The following is a 16,900-nucleotide window of genomic DNA, read 5'->3' as shown; positions in this document are numbered from 1 at the left end:
GTTAATAACTTAGATTACAGATGTCTTAACACAATCTCCAATACAACTGTTCCATTAAAATTGTTTTCAGCATACAAAAGACAGATGCTCCACCATTCTTTTGTTCCCAACTTAGATCTAAGTTTCACCCTCCAGCTTCCTTGGGGATTATCCACAAATATGTTCCTGCTTCAAGGAATGGCAACCAGCAGCATTGCCAATGTTGATCTTTTTTATTTTTTACCACTAGGTCTGTTTTCTTGCAGCTTTTTATCCGACAGAATAGGGATGTACCATGTAATCATAATTAGAGAATGACACGGTGACAAAATTCATCACCATTCCCGTCCCCGCAGATAACCGCGGGAAATAATCCCATGTCATTTTCTAGTGTCTATTTCGACCTCGGTCCTTCTACACCAGCATTCTTCAAAGCAAAGCTTGCGGGTCAGTGGTTGTGGCCATTCATACTCTGATTCTTCCCTCTCTCCTTAAAGAATGACATGAAGATGGTTTCCCGCGGTTATCCGCAGGGACGGGAACGGTGATGAATTTTGTCACCATGTCATTCTCTATAATCTCTTCTTTTCCTACAAATCTCTTAGGCTAATGTACCCAGCAGTATGGATTCTTTCAATGAAAGCTTTTCCCATATTCAGAATATGTATATGCTTCTTTTCCAGTGTGGGTTATTTCATAAATATTGAGTTGATTTTTTAAAATTGAAGTTTTTGTCACATTCAGAACATTTAAATGATTTTTCTCTAGTGTAGATTTTTTTTAATGAATTCTGAGGTCACTTTTATAAATAAAGCTTTTTTCACATTCAGAACATTTATATGGCTTTAATCCTCCATATATTTGTTCATGAATTCTGAGAGTACATTTTTTAAAGCTTTTATCACATTGAGAACATTTACTTGTTTTTTTTTCATTGTGGATTGAAGCTTTTATCATAATCAGAATATTTGCATAGTTTATCTCCCATTCAAACCCGCACTGCTTCTTGTGACCCTGGGGCAATGGGGAGATGAGGTGACTTGCCCAGGGTCACAAGAAGCAGTGTGGGTTTGAACCCACAACCTCAGGGTGCTAAGGCTGGAGCTTTAACCACTGTGCTGCACTCTCCCCCATTTATATGGTTTTCCTCCAGTCTGGATTCTTTGATGAATTCTGAGAGTATGTCTTTGATTGAAGCTTCTACCATATTCCGAACATTTATATGTTTTTTTTCAGTGTGGGTTCTTTGATGAATTCTGAGCTCACTTTTAAAATTGAAGGTTTTTTCACATTCAGAACATTTATACATTTTCTCTTCAAAGTGGATTGTTTCATGAATTCTGAGTTCACTTTTAAAATTGAAGGTCTTATCACATTTAGAACATTTATATGGGTTTTCTCTAATGTGGACGTTTTCATGAATTTTAAGGTAACGTTTAGAATTGAAGTTTTTATAACATTCAGAACATTTATATGGTCTTTCTCCAGTGTGGGCTCTTTCATGAGTTCTGAGTTGATGTTTAGAATTGAAGCATTTATCACATTCAGAACATTTATATGGTTTTGCTCCAGTGTGGATTTTTTCATGAACCATGAGCTGTTCTTTTAGTTTGAAGCTATTATCACATTCAGAACATTGATATATTTTTACTCCAATGTGGCTCCTTTTGTGAATCCTGAAAGTACATTTTTGATTAAAGCTTTGATCACACTCAGAACATTTATATGGTTTTACTCCAGCATGGGGTCTTTCATGACTTATGAGGCTAGCTATATTATTGAAGGATTTATCACATTCAGAACATTTATATGGTTTTTCTCTAGTGTGGATTCTTTCATGAATTCTGAGGCCGCTTTTTTTACTGAACTTTTTATCACATTCAGAACATTTATATGGTTTTTCTCCAGTGTGGCTTCTTTCATGGACTCTGAGGTCATATTTTGATCTGAAGCTCTTACTACATTCAGAACATTTATATGGTTTTTCCCCAGTGTGGATTCTTTTATGAATTCGGAGGTCACTTTTATTACTGAACTTTTTATTACATTCAGAACATTTATATGGTTTTTCTCCCGTGTGGATTCTTTCATGACTTATGAGGACTTTTTTACTGCTGAACCTTTTATCACATTCAGAACATTTATACGGTTTTTCTCCAGTGTGGATTCTTTCATGAATTCTGAGGTCACTTTTGTAACTGAACTTTCTATCACATTCAGAACATTTATACGGTTTTTCTCCTGTGTGGATTCTTTCATGACTTCTGAGGTGGTGTTTTTGATTAAAGCTTTTGTTACATTCAGAACATTTATACGGTTTTTCTCCAGTATGGATTCTTTCATGAATTCTGAGGTATTGTTTTTGATTAAAGCTTTTGTTACATTCAGAACATTTATACGGTTTTTCTCCAGTGTGGATTCTTTCATGTAGTCTGAGGTGTCGTTTTTGATTAAAGCTTTTATCACATTCAGAACAATTATACGGTTTTTCTCCAGTGTGGATTCTTTCATGAAGTCTGAGGTGTCGCTTTTGATTAAAGCTTTTATCACATTCAGAACATTTATACGGTTTTTCTCCAGTGTGGATTCTTTCATGAAGTCTGAGGTGTCGCTTTTGATTAAAGCTTTTATCACATTCAGAACATTTATTTGGTTTTTCTCCAGTGTGGATTCTTTCATGAAGTCTGAGGTCATATGTTTTATCTCTAGTGTGGATTTGTTCATGAATGCTGAGGACATTTTTATAACTGAACTTTTTATCACATTGAGAACATTTATATGGTTTTTCTCCAGTGTGGCTTCTTTCATGAACTCTGAGGATAGATTTGTGATTAAAGCTTTTATCACATTCAGAACATTTATAAGGTTTTTCTCCAGTGTGGATTCTTTCATGAATTGTGAGGTTACCTTTATTACTGAACTTTTTATCACATTCAGAACATTTATATGGTTTTTCTTCCATGTGCATTCTTTCATGAAGTCTGAGGCCATCTCTAGTGTGGTGGATTCTTTCATGAACTCTGAGGTTAGATTTCTGATTAAAGCTTTTATCACATTGAGAACATTTATATGGTTTTTCTCCAGTGTGGATTCTTTTATGAACTCTGAGGGTACATTTCTGATTAAAGCTTTTATTACATTCAGAACATTTATACAGTTTCTCTACAGTGTGGATTTCTTCATGAGTTCTGAGAACATTTTTATAACTGAACTTTTTATCACATTGAGAGCATTTATATGGTTTTTCTCCAGTGTGGATTCGTTCATGAATTCTGAGGTGGCATTTTTGTTTGAAGCTCTTACAACATTCAGAACATTTATATGGTTTCTCTCCAGTATGGCTTCTTTCATGAATTGTGAGGACACTTTTAACATTGAAGCTCTTACCACATTCAGAACATTTAAATGGCTTCACTCTCTCGAGGTTCATTTCATGGGCTTGTTTCATTCTAGTGATCTGAAATTCATGTTGTTTCAACTGAAATATTTGACTGAATCTTTTATCACGTACAGAACATTGATATGATTTTTCTCCTTTGTGAACTTTCTGATGAATTGTGAGCTGTGATTTATATACAAAACATTTTTCACATTCACTACACTGGAATGATTTGTGTTTTTGGTGATTTTCTTTTTCCCCGTTGAACTTTTCTTCACATGCAGTACTCTGAAATAGTCCCTCTCCACCTAGGCTCTGATTTTGTGCAAGATTTGAGAATTGTTTGGAATGTCTCTTTTGCTCAGTATATGTATCGGGTCTCTCTTGTTTCTGGGGATCTTCTTTCATGCCGGGAGATGTTACTTTACTGACAGCTCCCACATAATCAGCTGAAGGATCTGAACAGTCTACGGAGGGATCTTCCTCACTGTTGTTTTGGAAGGGTCTCTTTGTTCTCAGATGTCTGTTATGGAGGTTAGAAGTCATTTGTTCTCTGTTATTACTCATATAGTGGGATGGTTGCTTTGCTCTTGAGCATCTCTGGTGCTCAGGGATGTTTGTGAGACCCTTGCCTCTTCTCTCACCATCAAGAACTCCACTTGGTGAGTTTCCTGTAGGCTTTTTCTGATTCGTCTCCGATTCCAAATGTCGTCTTCTGGTTTCTTTCTTCATGGTCTCTAGAATAACATCCACCTGTGTTGGGTGCAGTCTCCACTTTAAAGAGCGCTGTTCTGGTTTCTCCTCTTTCTCCTTTTCCTGGCCAAACTCATAACCTGCTATAATACAAGAAGACATATATAAAAAGTCCAAGCAAGACAGATGTGCAGCCATGTCTGGTAATCTGAAAGCTCGCAATGCCTTAATGTATTTTGGCTATTAGCCCTGAAGCAGTGGACTTACATTACTGTCCACGAAACGCTGCCGCGTCGGCGGCATAGCCAGTGCACAGGCATGATACTGCGAATGATCTCTTAAGCCACACTGAACATTGCTTAAGATAAGTGAATCTTAAAATTACATTGAAAACTGTTGATTACAAGTAACTATGTTGCCTCTCATTTCTCTAACCTTGAGAAGTTGCAACGTTTGTATGTCATTTATTTAAAGCACAGGTGTCGAAGTCGGTCCTCGTGGGCCGCAATCCAGTCGGGTTTTCAGAATTTCCCCAATGAATATGCATTGAAAGCAGTGCATGCACATAGATCTCATGCATATTCATTGGGGAAATCCTGAAAACCCGACTGGATTGCGGCCCTCGAGGATCGACTTTGACACCCCTGATTTAAAGTAAGGCTGTAAGAACAGAGTTTATTCCTTATGGTCCATTTAAAATTATTTAAAAACATTTTTGATATGAACATTTTAGTATGGATTTTTAGGGTTTAAATCTATCAAATGAGAAAAATATAAAAATAACACATAATAAATAAAATAAGATCCTTTAAGTTCCAGGTTTTTTGGCCTATGATTGGAGCTTGGAGTGGTATACTACGCTGACAGTGCAGTCCATGATAGGACTACGCGTAGGCTCCAATTCTGAGGCCTTTTCCTGGATTAGGAGTTAAGTTTCGTTGCACCTCTCATATTTAGTGGGTTGTATCTTCTATATTAATATTTATATTTCGGGCCACTTGGGTAGTTTGGATTGTGAATATCATGACCATATAAGGAATTATAGGAAACAGTCATAGGATATGGCCATATAGGGAATTGTAGGAAACAGTTTGTTTTGTGAACCATGCTTTCGCTCTGTGATTATTGCAGAAATACAGAGCAAAAGCAGGATGTGAGTCAGCTGATAAAGAATATAAATTTACAGTCTTGGGTTTTTTCCTGTGGAATCCATTATCGCGCTACTAAAGGAGAAGTCCCGTGATTGTACCTGGTCCATCGGCTGTCCTTTTACAAGGGAGGATTCCCCAGCTGCGAGGAATCAGTGTTGTCCCCAATCATGGTGAGATCATTCTGAATTATTTATGCTTTCTGTGTATTACACCTCTGCAATTTATGTCTAAATCATCTGTGCTTTGTATATAACTGCTAGCAAGTTTATGTAACAAATAAATCAGTATAACCTGGTGTATTTCTCTGTATGCCGTGAAGTGCTGACTGACTAAAGAACTTGGCAGTACAACAGATCATATGATAACAGAAAAAAGATCTTTCATAATAATCTATCCTGAATATTATATATCTCTCATAAAACTATATCATAAGAGCTTGAAAAATCACAATTCTGTGGCAAATTGTATGTCATGGTTCCTTGTAAAATAAGAAATATTAAGGATTAATTATTAATAAAAATCTTTTTTTAAGGGGGGGAAGAAAAGAAGGTGGCATTAAGCAAGTGTTAGTAACCATAGAAATCATTTTGGGATTGGAATTGTCAGATAGGGATACAACCATCCCTCTATCAATTACCGTATTTTTCGCTCCATAAGACATACCTGACCATAAGACGCACCCTAGATTTAGAGGAGGAAAACAAGAAAAAAACATTCTGAACCAAATTCTCCCTGCCAGGCTCTACACCCTGTCCCCCCTCTGGTGGTCTAGTGTTAGGCTGGTACAGGGCACAGGACGGGCAGGGATAGGGTTAGATCCATCTGTCTGCTCATTTCCCTACCTACAGCAGCACCTGTTTAATTATATTTTACTCTGCTGTTATCCATTTTGGATATTTTACAGAAAAGTGGCCTATACTAAATCATCTCAGATATTACACTTTTTTTTATGACCAAGGATCCTCTTTACCTAGTCCATCCATGATTAAATTTAATTTTTTGCCTCACTGAAACATCTGTGGTCCACCAAAGGATCCCAAGAAGAGATTGGGGCCTGTGGTCTCCATTTCTGGCCAAAATCACACACTACCTCTTTTGTATATTTATATCCATCAGACATAGAAAGCATTTACGCCCATGTTATATACAATACATTTAGCCCCTTAAGAGACTATATATCATCCAAAATATCTATTAGATTTCCTAAAGCCCTATGTCCCCAGGCAGGCCCTGAGATCCCAAGATAATCTACAGCTGCTGCTAATTAATTTAAAAATATCATTCCACTCAAGGATGTGTTCCACAGATTTAAAACCCTTTCCTTTCTGAGCTAGACTGAATTCTCATGTTCAGAATTAAAGCTGAAAACAAGATTTTGTAAAATCGATTACTAAATTCATCGTACCTGGACGGCTGCGGCAATGAGAGGAAGAGCGGTGAAAAAGGCAGGTGCATGCCGCTGCCTGAATGGCGAGGCAGGCGTCAGCCTTTCGGGCAGGCTCAGCAGGCGTGATCAGACAGCGTGTGTGGCTGGGAACTCCTGGGCCGCTGGATTCCGGCGCATTGTTTCCCCATCAGTGGCAGATTGCTTCAGCTGGTCCAGCAGGAGAAAGGGTCAACCGTGTACCGGTGTCAGTTGGGTGGGCCTGTCCAGTGAAAGAGTGAGGCAGGCAGCATTCCAGTGTCCCAGAAGTTTTGCTTTGGCCTCCAGTGACCACAACATGGTGTGGTTTCACCTCAGGAAGGGAGTTACTAGGTCAAATACATCGACAAAGGTTCTAAATTTTAAGGGAACTAACTTCCAGAGCATGGGAGATTTTGTCTACGAGGCACTGCAAAATCAGGACATGATGAACAGTGTGGAGGTACTATGGTGAACCCTGAAATCCACCCTGCAAGAAGCAACCAAACTCTACATAAAAACCGTGAGTAAATGACGGAGAAATAATAGACCCCAATGGTTCTCCACGGAGATCTCTGAACTAGTAAACAATCACAGCGACCGGAAGCTAAAGAAACCTATCTGGTGAAATCTAGAACTGTTAAAACAGGAGATGCCAAACTCCGGATGGAAGAAAATATAGCTAGGGGATAAATTCTTTTTCAAATATGTTAGCGACAGAAGAAAGAACACAGACGGGATTGTGCGCCTAAGGAAACCCGACGGTAACTTTGTAGACTCAGACTTAGATAAAGCCGAACTACTCAACAGCTACTTCTACTTGGTCTTTACCCGTGAGGCGCCGGGATTCGAGCCGCAGCTACAGACAAGAGGGTGCTCGGAGGACCCATTCCGAGATTTTGAATTCACAGAGAGCAACGTCTATCACAAACTATCGAAGCTAAAAGTAAACAAAGCCATAGGGCCAGATAACCTACACCCCAGAGTACTTTGGGAATTAAGAGATGTCCTGGCGGAACCGTTAGCCGCGCTTTTCAATCTTTCCCTAAGCAAGGGAAAAGTCCCCTTGGACTGGAAAACTGCTAACGTCATTCCGCTTCACAAAAAGGGAAGCAGGTTGGAGGCTGAAAATTACAGACAGGTGAGTCTCACATCAATAGTGTGGAAACGTTGATTAAAAACAGATTGGATACGTTTCTGGATAATGAAAGACTGAGGGATCCCCACTAGCATGGATTTACAAAGGGAAGGTCTTGTCAAACCAATCTGATAAGCTTCTTTGACTGGGTAATGAAGCTACTGGATGGGGGCAATCCCTGGATATTATGTATTTAGACTTCAGTAAGGCTTTTGATAGTGTCCCACACCGTAGGTTATTAAACAAGATGAATACGATGGGTCTGGGAGATACATTGACTGCATGGGTTAAAGACTGGCTTAGTGGCAGACTTCAGAGGGTGGTAGTAAATGGTACTCCCTCGGAAATGTCGGAAGTGACCAGTGGAGTGCCACAGGGCTCGGTTTTAGGTCCGATACTATTTAATATCTTTGTAAGGGATCTACCTCAGGGACTTCGAGGTAAAATTGCATTATTTGTGGATGATACTAAACTATGCAACATTGTGGGCAGCGCAACCGAGCCCGACAGCGCAACTGTGTCAGACACTATGAGGCAGGACCTACTTTTACTGGAACGATGGTCTAATACTTGGCAACTGAGTTTTAATGCCAAAAAGTGTAGCAAAAACCCCTGCAGAACATACACCCTGAATGGTGAAAACTTAACAAGAACCATCGCAGAATGAGACCTGGGTGTAATCATTAGTGAAGATATGAAAACTGCTAAGGCTAGACAAATTTTAGGTTGCATCCGGAGAAGTTTTATCAGCCGTAAGCTGAAGTCATAATGCTGTTGTACAGGTCGATGGTGAGACCTCATCTGGAGTACTGTGTTCAGTTTTGGAGGCCATATTATCAAAAGGATGTGAAGAGAATGGAGTCAGTTCAGCTTACAGCCACCAAGATGGTCTCAGGACTGAAGGATCTCCCATATGAAGAATGTCTAAGCAGGCTGCAGTTATATTCTCTCGAAGAACGCAGAGAAAGGGGTGACATGATAGAGATATTCAAATATCTTACGGGCCGTATTGAGGTGGAGGAAGATATCTTCTTCCTTACGGGGCCCATGGCAACCAGAGGGCATCCGCTCAAACTCAAGGGTGGGAGATTTCATGGTGATGTCAGGAAATACTTCTTCACCGAAAGAGTGGTTGATCGATGGAATGGTCAGGTAGTTGAGGCCAGTAACACACTCGACTTCAACAGACGATGGGATAAACATGTGGGTTCGCTCCAGGAAATTCTTAGAGGGAGGGTTCTTCGAGTGGGCAGACTTGTTGGGCCAACGGCCCTTTTCTGCCGTCATACTCTATGTTTCTGCGTTTCTATCTAGTGAATGGCCAGCATGTTGTGTGCGTCTTCGCTGCATAAGACGTACCGACATTTCCACCCACTTTTGGGTGGAAAAAAAGTGCGTCTTATAGAGCGAAAGATACGGTAGCTATCATTATCAGGAGCTTGGATACATAGGAACTGATGGCAGAAAAAATATTAGCATGACCCATCCAGTCTGCCCAGAAGGTGACTGTATGGGTTACACCTCCCCTATCCCCACTCACCACTCGCTTTTACTTTAGGGTTGTAACTGAGCTATGGCCTGTCTCGGGTTGGAGGTAGAAGTTCCCCGTGAAGGAGTTAAAGCTGCAATTCAAACATCAAACCTGGGGGAAAGGTTGCAATGGGGAAATTAGGACGGATTTTCCTGACTTCTCCCTGCCACAAAGATGCATTGCTGAGCAGTGCGAGCTAAATGCCGAGCCGCCCATTCTATTCCTACGGGTGACTCTGCCTGTAGCTCGCACTGCTCAGCAACACAGCTCAATAAAAGGCATGTGGAAAAAATGTAAACCTTTCAAAGATCATAGTCCCAGAATGGGCAGGCAAGATTCGTATCCTAGAAAAAAAAAAACTGCAATTGAAGAACTTGAGCAAATAAACAGATTGCAGTTTGAAAAGCTCAGATTTGCATTAGATCATCAAGGGGCACCGAGAGAGAACAACGCCATAACAGAGAAATTGAATGAATTCTTTGCTTCGGTCTTTACCGAAGATATAAGAGATTTACTTGTACCAGAAATGGTTTTAAAGATGGACGATATAGAGGATCTGAAAGAAATATCATTAAACCTGAAAGATGTACTGAGCAAAATCAATAATAAAAGAGTGATAAATCACCTGGTCCAGATGGTATACACACATGGGTACTAAAAGAACTCAAACATGAAATTGCTGATTTGTTGTTAATGATCTGTAAACTGTCATTAAAATCATCCATCGTGTCTAAAGATTGCAGGATGGCCAATGAATCCAGGGGTGATCCAAGAAATTACAGACCAGAAAGCCTGACTTCAGTGCCAGCAAGCTAGTGGAAACTATTACAAAGAATAAAGTTATGCAACACAGAGACAAACATCAGCTTGGATTCAGCCAAGGGAAAAGCGACTGGAAGACCTAAATATGTCTACTCTGGAGGAGAGGAAGGACAGAGAAGATATGATTCAGACATTTAAATACTTGAAAGCCATTAATATAGAACCAAGTCTTTTCCAGAGAAGAGAAAATGGTAAAACCAGAGGACATAATTTGAGGTTGCAGGGAGGAAGACTCAGGAGCAATGTTAGGAAATTCTTTTTCATGGAGAGGGTGGTAGATGCCTGGAATTCCCATCCCGAGGGAGAGGAAAATGGTGATAGAATTCAAAAAAGCGTGGGATAAACGCAGAGGATCTCTAATTAGAAAACAAAGAATGTAAATTAAAGAACTAAGACCGGTACTGGACAGATTTGCACCGTCTGTGTCCCATATGTGATGATTTGGTGTAGGATGGGGCTGGGGAGGGCATCGATGGGAACCCGGGTGCCTCTCTCCCTTGCTTCACCACTGAATGCGTGTTTGCTTCTCGATTATCGAGCCATGTTTTGAGTTAATTTGCCCTCAAAAACAAGCACATCCATCGCCTTGATTATCTATTCAATTCTATTTACTTTAGTTTCACCATTGTTAAAATTACCCATACAAGAACTTTAAATAATTCTCAAATTTAACCCCCCCCTACACACACACACTTTTATGAAGGCACATTAGGGCTTTTTTTTAATCACAGGCCACAGTAACTCTCATAGAAATTTTATGAGCATCATAGCTTTTACTCCCATGGCCTGCAATAAAAACCTGAACGTGGCTTCATAAAAGGGGGGGGGGGAGAGGTTTAATTTTTTGTTGGTTTTGCTCTTTTTAGTGTGCTGGAGTTTGAGAGACACTGATCTAGACTGTCAGAAAGCTTTCAACAAAGATCCTCATGAGAGTCTCCTGAGAAAATTGAAATGTCATGGGATAGGTGGCAAAGTTCAGTTGTGGATTAGGAGAGTAAACAGTGGAGTGCCGCAGGGGTCTATATTGGGACCAGTGCTATTTTTTTTTTTTTTTTAAATAACAGCTTTTATTGAGATACACCTCAAACATAACATAAACATATAGAATACAGCAGCAAGAAAATAAAGTGCAAGCAACCACACTCCAAATAACACCCAAAGTGTAATCAAGAACAAATACAAATGTAATCCCCCCAATCTGGCTGAGTGGTAGACTTCAGAGGGTGGTGGTAAACGGTACCCCGTCCAAAATGTCAGGCGTGATCAGTGGAGTGCCGCAGGGGTCGGTCTTGGGCCCGATTCTATTCAACCTATTCATAAGAGATATGACCCAAGGACTTAGAGGAAGGGTATCACTGTTCGCCGACGACGCCAAACTTTGCAACATAGTAGGTAAAAACACCATGCCTGATAATATGACACAGGATCTACTGCTGCTGGAACGGTGGTCAGCAACATGGCAGCTAGGCTTCAATGCTAAAAAGTGTAAGGTAATGCACCTGGGAAAGAAAAACCCGCACAGAACTTACATACTAAATGGTGAGACCTTGGCCAGGACCACGACGGAACGAGATCTAGGGGTGATCATTAGTGATAACATGAAGGTTGCAAATCAAGTGGAGAAAGCTACCTCCAAGGCAAGGCAAATGATGGGTTGTATTCGTAGAGGTTTTGTCAGCAGGAGACCTGAAGTTATGATGCCGCTGTACAGGACCATGGTGAGGCCTCACTTGGAGTACTGCGTTCAATTCTGGAGACCTCACTACCGGAAGGATGTGCAGAGAATCGAGTCGGTTCAGCGAATGGCCACAAAGATGGTCTGGGGGCTCAAAGATCTCACGTATGAAGAAAGACTGAATAAACTGAGGCTGTACTCACTTGAGGAACGAAGAGAGAGGGGTGATATGATTGAAACGTTTAAGTACATCACGGGCCGTATCGAGTCGGAAGAAGATATCTTCTACCTCATGGGACCCTCGAACACCAGGGGGCATCCGCTAAAAATCAGGGGAGGGAAGTTCCATAGCGACTCCAGAAAATACTTCTTCACTGAAAGAGTGGTGGATCATTGGAACAAACTCCCACTGCAGGTGATTGAGGCCAACAGCGTGTCGGACTTTAAGAGAAGGTGGGATATTCACAGGGGATCCCTAGGGGAGTGAAATCAGAGGGCGGGTATTTGGAGTGGGCAGACTTGGTGGGCTATAGCCCTTTTCTGCCGTCTTTTTCTATGTTTCTATGTTTCTAATCTAACAATAACAAACTACAAAACCCACCAAGACGCAGTCAAATTCCCCCCCCCCCCCCCCCCCCGGGACAAAACACAATTCCCACAACACCCAATTAGGTCGAGAAGCATCCAAAACCAGAAAAAAAAAACCCAAAAAATGGAATAGGGATATAAATAAAGGTTCCCCTTAGTCTCCGCCATCCCAGTCCAGCCCCATGGTCAACTCAGTGCCCCATTCCACCCCTGCCACTGATCCCCACAGAAGCCCGAAATCTGCGCCAAATATGAGCATAGCCATGGAGTTTACCATGGCGAAGGGCTGTTAAGTGGTAAAGAAGTTGCCAAGTAAGCAAGCGATGCTCCACCATAGCCCACGTGGGAGGGCGCACCTGGTTCCAAAGGGAAGCAATAGCTAATCTAGCAGCAGTGAAGGCCAACTTACAAAACATAGAATCACCCCAAGCTAAATCCAATTGATGCCAGAACAACAAGGCATGTCGCCAATCCACCGGAATGGGGATATCCAGGATCCGAGACACCCGAGAAAAAATCCCAATCCAGAACCAGACACCCGCTCACACTGCCACCACATATGGAAATAGGTACCCTCCTCCCCACAGCCCCGCCAACAAAGAGCACTTGCACCTCCCTGCCAACGAGCCACCACCTGAGGGGTATAATACCAACGAAAGAGAACCTTGTATCCATTTTCGATCAACAAGGCCGCTATACCCACCGAAGAAATCTCTGACCAGATATCCCCCCAGGTGTCCCAGGATATATCAGAGCCCCAATCACCCTCCCATGCCCTCATGTAGGAATGTGGGGTCCCCCGACAATTGAGGCATCTATATATAGCAGAGAGAGCTCCCCTCCTGAGCACCGGTCCTAGCAAAAGCTCAAAGGGAGTCTTACCCCCCCTCAGTTCCCTCAAAAGACCCGAGGCCCTGATATAATGAACCACTTGCAGGTAAGGAAACAAATCTCTGACCCCAAAGCCAAACCTGCCCCGGAGCTCTGTAAAGGGTCGAATACGTCCCAAAACCGGATCCCACAATTGACCCACACACACTAAGCCCCTAGTTTCCCAATCAGCAAATACTCCACCACCGGGACCAGTGCTATTTAACTTATTTATAAATGATCTAGAAATTGGAACGATGAGTGAGGTGATTAAATTTGCACTAAATTGTTCAAAATTGTTGAAACGCATGCAGATTATGAAAAATTGCAGGCGGACCTTAGGAAATTGGATGACTGGGTGTCCAAGTGGCAGATGAAATTTAATGTGGACAAATACAAAGTGATGCACATTGGGAAAAATAACCTGAATCACAGTTAACGGATGCTAAGGTCCACCTTGGGGGTTAGCCCCCAAGAAAAGGATCTGGGTGTCATTGTAGACAATACGATGAAACCTTCCGCCCAATGTGCAGCAGCATCCAAAAAAACAAACAGGATGCTAGGAATTATTAAAAAAGGGATGATTAGCAAGACTAAGAATGTCATAATGCCCCTGTATTGTTCCATGGTGCGACCTTACCTGGAGCATTGCGTTCAATCTGGTCTCCTTATCTCAAGAAAGATATAATGGCGCTAGAAAAGGTTCAAAGAAGAGCGACCAAGATGATAAAGGGGATGAAACGCCTCTCGTATGAGGAAAGACTAAAACGGTTAGGGCTTTTCAGCTTGGAAAAGAGACGGCTGAGGGGAGATAGGATTGAAGTCTACAAAATCCTGAGTGGAGTAGAGCGGGCACAAGTGGATCGATTTTTCACAAAGACTAGGGGACATTCAATGAAGTTACAGGGAAATACTTTTAAAACCAATAGGAGGAAATTTTTTTCACTCGGAGAATAGTTAAGCTGTGGAATGCATTTGACAGAGGATATGGTAAGAGTGGATAGCGAAGCTGGTTTTAAGAAAAGTTTGGACAAGTTCCTGGAGGAAAAGTCCATAATATGTTAATAAAACACGGGGGAAGCCTCTGGTTACCCTGGATCAATAGCATGGAATGTTGCTACTCTTTGGGTTTTGGCCACCATGAGAACGGGCTACTGGGCTTGATGGACTATTGGTCTGACCCAGTTAGGCTATTCTTATGGATGGGCCATTGGCCTGTATCTGCCATCATGTTTCTATGAACACTCACTTGCCTTTTGTACTAGAAAGTATGTATTAATACTCCTCTGGGCTCTGTACTGTCTCTAAATCTGTATTTTCAAAATGTTCCTCTATATAACAAATTCTATTCTTACTCATCGCTGTTCATCAATGCCTTCTCTTGCTATGTATAATATTTATTATTACTCACCTGTGTATGTAGGAGTAACTTCTCTTTCTGCCGACTCCTGGGGATCCCAGACAGACGGCTTTTCCTTTTGCGTTATCCTTGATGATAGATCAGGATCGATCTTTTGATATTCCGTTCCTGAGGATATAAATAAGAACATATTGTGGTCACTTATTAGATGACTGTTTATCTAGTGTTTCATGGCTGGAGTTTGGATTGTTCCCTTTTTAAATCCAAGCTCGAGTAGGTAGAGATCGGAACAGAGAGATTTGAACCAGCTAGAGAAATGGGCGGAAAAGTGGCAGATGAAGTTTAATATAGAAAAATGCAAAGTGATGCACCTGGGTAAGAAAAACAAGGAACATGAATACAAAATGTTAGGTGCAGCATTGGGAAAGAGCGAGCAAGAAAGGGATCAGGGGGTACTGATAGACAAGAGCCTGAAGCCGTCGGCTCAATGTGCAGCGGCGGCAAAGAAAGCAAACAGGATGTTGGGCATGATAAAGGAGGGGATCACGAGTAGATCAGCGGGCGTCATAATGTCGCTTTACAGAGCAATGGTCAGACCACACTTGGAATACTGTGTCGGAGACCAAGTTGGATGTACACCTTCTTGCAAATCACATTGAGGGTTCTGGGTAAACAAGGTCTTCAGCAGGGAACACCTGGATTGGCCTCTGCTTGTGCAGGTCGCCGGACTAGATGGACCTAGGGTCTGATCCGGTGAAGGCATTTCTTATGTTCTTATGGGATGTCTGGGTCAGAAAGTGTTCAATTCTCCCTGTATTTTACAAAAGGCAATGCCACACAGAGTCTTTTATAGAGTACATATTTGGAGGTACCGGAGGACATGTGTAGTGGGAGCAGCCAGTTTACGAATTAACGTGACAGAAAAAGAGTAACATTGACTCGGCAGCTTCCATATTGAAGTGTTGGCACTTATAACTGGAAGGTGTGTTTTTGCAACATTACAGGAATCAAAACTAAAAACCCGTATCAACACAACATTCTCAGTGACAAAAGGAGAAATTAGGTTCTTACCTGCTAATTTTCTTTCTGTTAGCTTCTCTAGACCGGTACAATTCTTTACTGATGGGTAATATCTCACTGTGACCAGCAGGTGGAGACCGAGACCAAAACACAACATCCTAAGTGACCAAAAAAACCCCAAGTTTCAAGTTGATTTAAATTTCATACCCCCACCTTCTAGGTGGCTTACAATTTTGAATTAGAGGGTGCTATAGAGAGATCATGAGACTTCACACAGACATGATTGTGAGGAATAAGGTTATTCCCCCCATCCCACCCCTTACCATATGTATAAAAATGTTTTGTCTCTGTTTGTGAATTAGCATGTGATAGTCCTGATTTTTAAATTTCATTGGACACCGCTTAGACATTAATTATGTGGTATATCAAAATTTAAATAAACTTGAAACTATAAAGGATAGTGGGGAAAACCATTGAGCGTCTCTCAGGTGATCGCCCCGAGCCTGAGTGTGTAAGAAGAGAGGAGTTAGCTTATGCATCCCTAAATAGAAACGTTCTCAGATATTATAGACCATAAATTAGATGCCAAAGCAAATCAAAGTATTCATCCCGTTTAACCGGATGCTAGCGTTCAAAACCTTGCACTACCTGGCGCTGGGCTACGTGACGGCAAAGTTTCCTCCGTGCGTGCTCCCAAGATGAAATACCTCTCAAAATGCCCCCCCTCCACCCCACCGCCAAACGACATCCGTACTCCCACTTCATACCGAGCCACTGGAAATCGACTGCCACGCAGATCAGATCCCTTGAAGGACTCCACCACCTAACTCCCACGACCGATAGGTTACAAAGAAATGTATATTGGTACAAGTTCCTCTGGATGCGTCGAGTTAGGATAAAAGCTTGTGCTATAACTATGGCAAATTGTTAACTCTAGATTATGTATGTTACTACATTAACGGGTGCTAGAGTAGACATCTATTTTGGGGTTGTTGTTTTTCTTTGTCTCTCCTTGGATGCTGTCTGTCTGTCTTTCTTTCTGTCTCTGTATTTCTCTGTTGTGCCATGCCTGCCTGTCTCTCAGTGGCCCCCTTCCTATGTCCTTAGTGCCCTCAGTGCCTCCTATGTCCTTAGTAGCCCAGTTCTTCCTTCCCATGTCCTTAGTGCGGGGGTCAGCAACCTGCGGCTCCAGAGCCGCATGCGGCTCTTTTCCACCTTTGCTGCGGCTCCGGTAGTGTGTCACGCAGGCATGCACCTTACAAGTCCAGCGTCGCGGCGGGAAATAGCCATGC

General features: G+C 41.7%; 1 protein-coding gene across 3 annotated transcripts in view; it reads right to left on the bottom strand.

Moving 5' to 3' along the window:
* Positions 1 to 434: 434 nt before the first annotated feature.
* The window catches only part of LOC117354743 (zinc finger protein 160-like), a 29,455-nt gene continuing 12,989 nt past the window's right edge, over positions 435 to 16,900 (bottom strand). The window contains exons 1-3 of one of the 3 annotated variants that reach the window (XM_033932690.1): positions 15,660 to 15,774; positions 14,640 to 14,756; positions 435 to 4,194 (exon numbers count right to left, since the gene is read on the bottom strand). In XM_033932690.1, coding sequence (XP_033788581.1) covers positions 1,064 to 4,194; positions 14,640 to 14,756; positions 15,660 to 15,765 — 3,354 coding nt within the window. In that variant the 5' untranslated portion in view covers positions 15,766 to 15,774 and the 3' untranslated portion in view covers positions 435 to 1,063. Of the gene's footprint in view, positions 4,195 to 14,639; positions 14,757 to 15,659; positions 15,775 to 16,900 lie in introns of those variants that run through there. The other 2 variants (XM_033932688.1, XM_033932689.1) reach the window with 2 other exon arrangements.

This window comes from Geotrypetes seraphini, chromosome 2 (assembly GCF_902459505.1).
Source record: "Geotrypetes seraphini chromosome 2, aGeoSer1.1, whole genome shotgun sequence".
NCBI classification, from domain to species: domain Eukaryota; kingdom Metazoa; phylum Chordata; class Amphibia; order Gymnophiona; family Dermophiidae; genus Geotrypetes; species Geotrypetes seraphini.
Note: the sequence above shows the minus strand (reverse complement) of the source record. Positions and strands in the feature narration are given on the sequence as shown.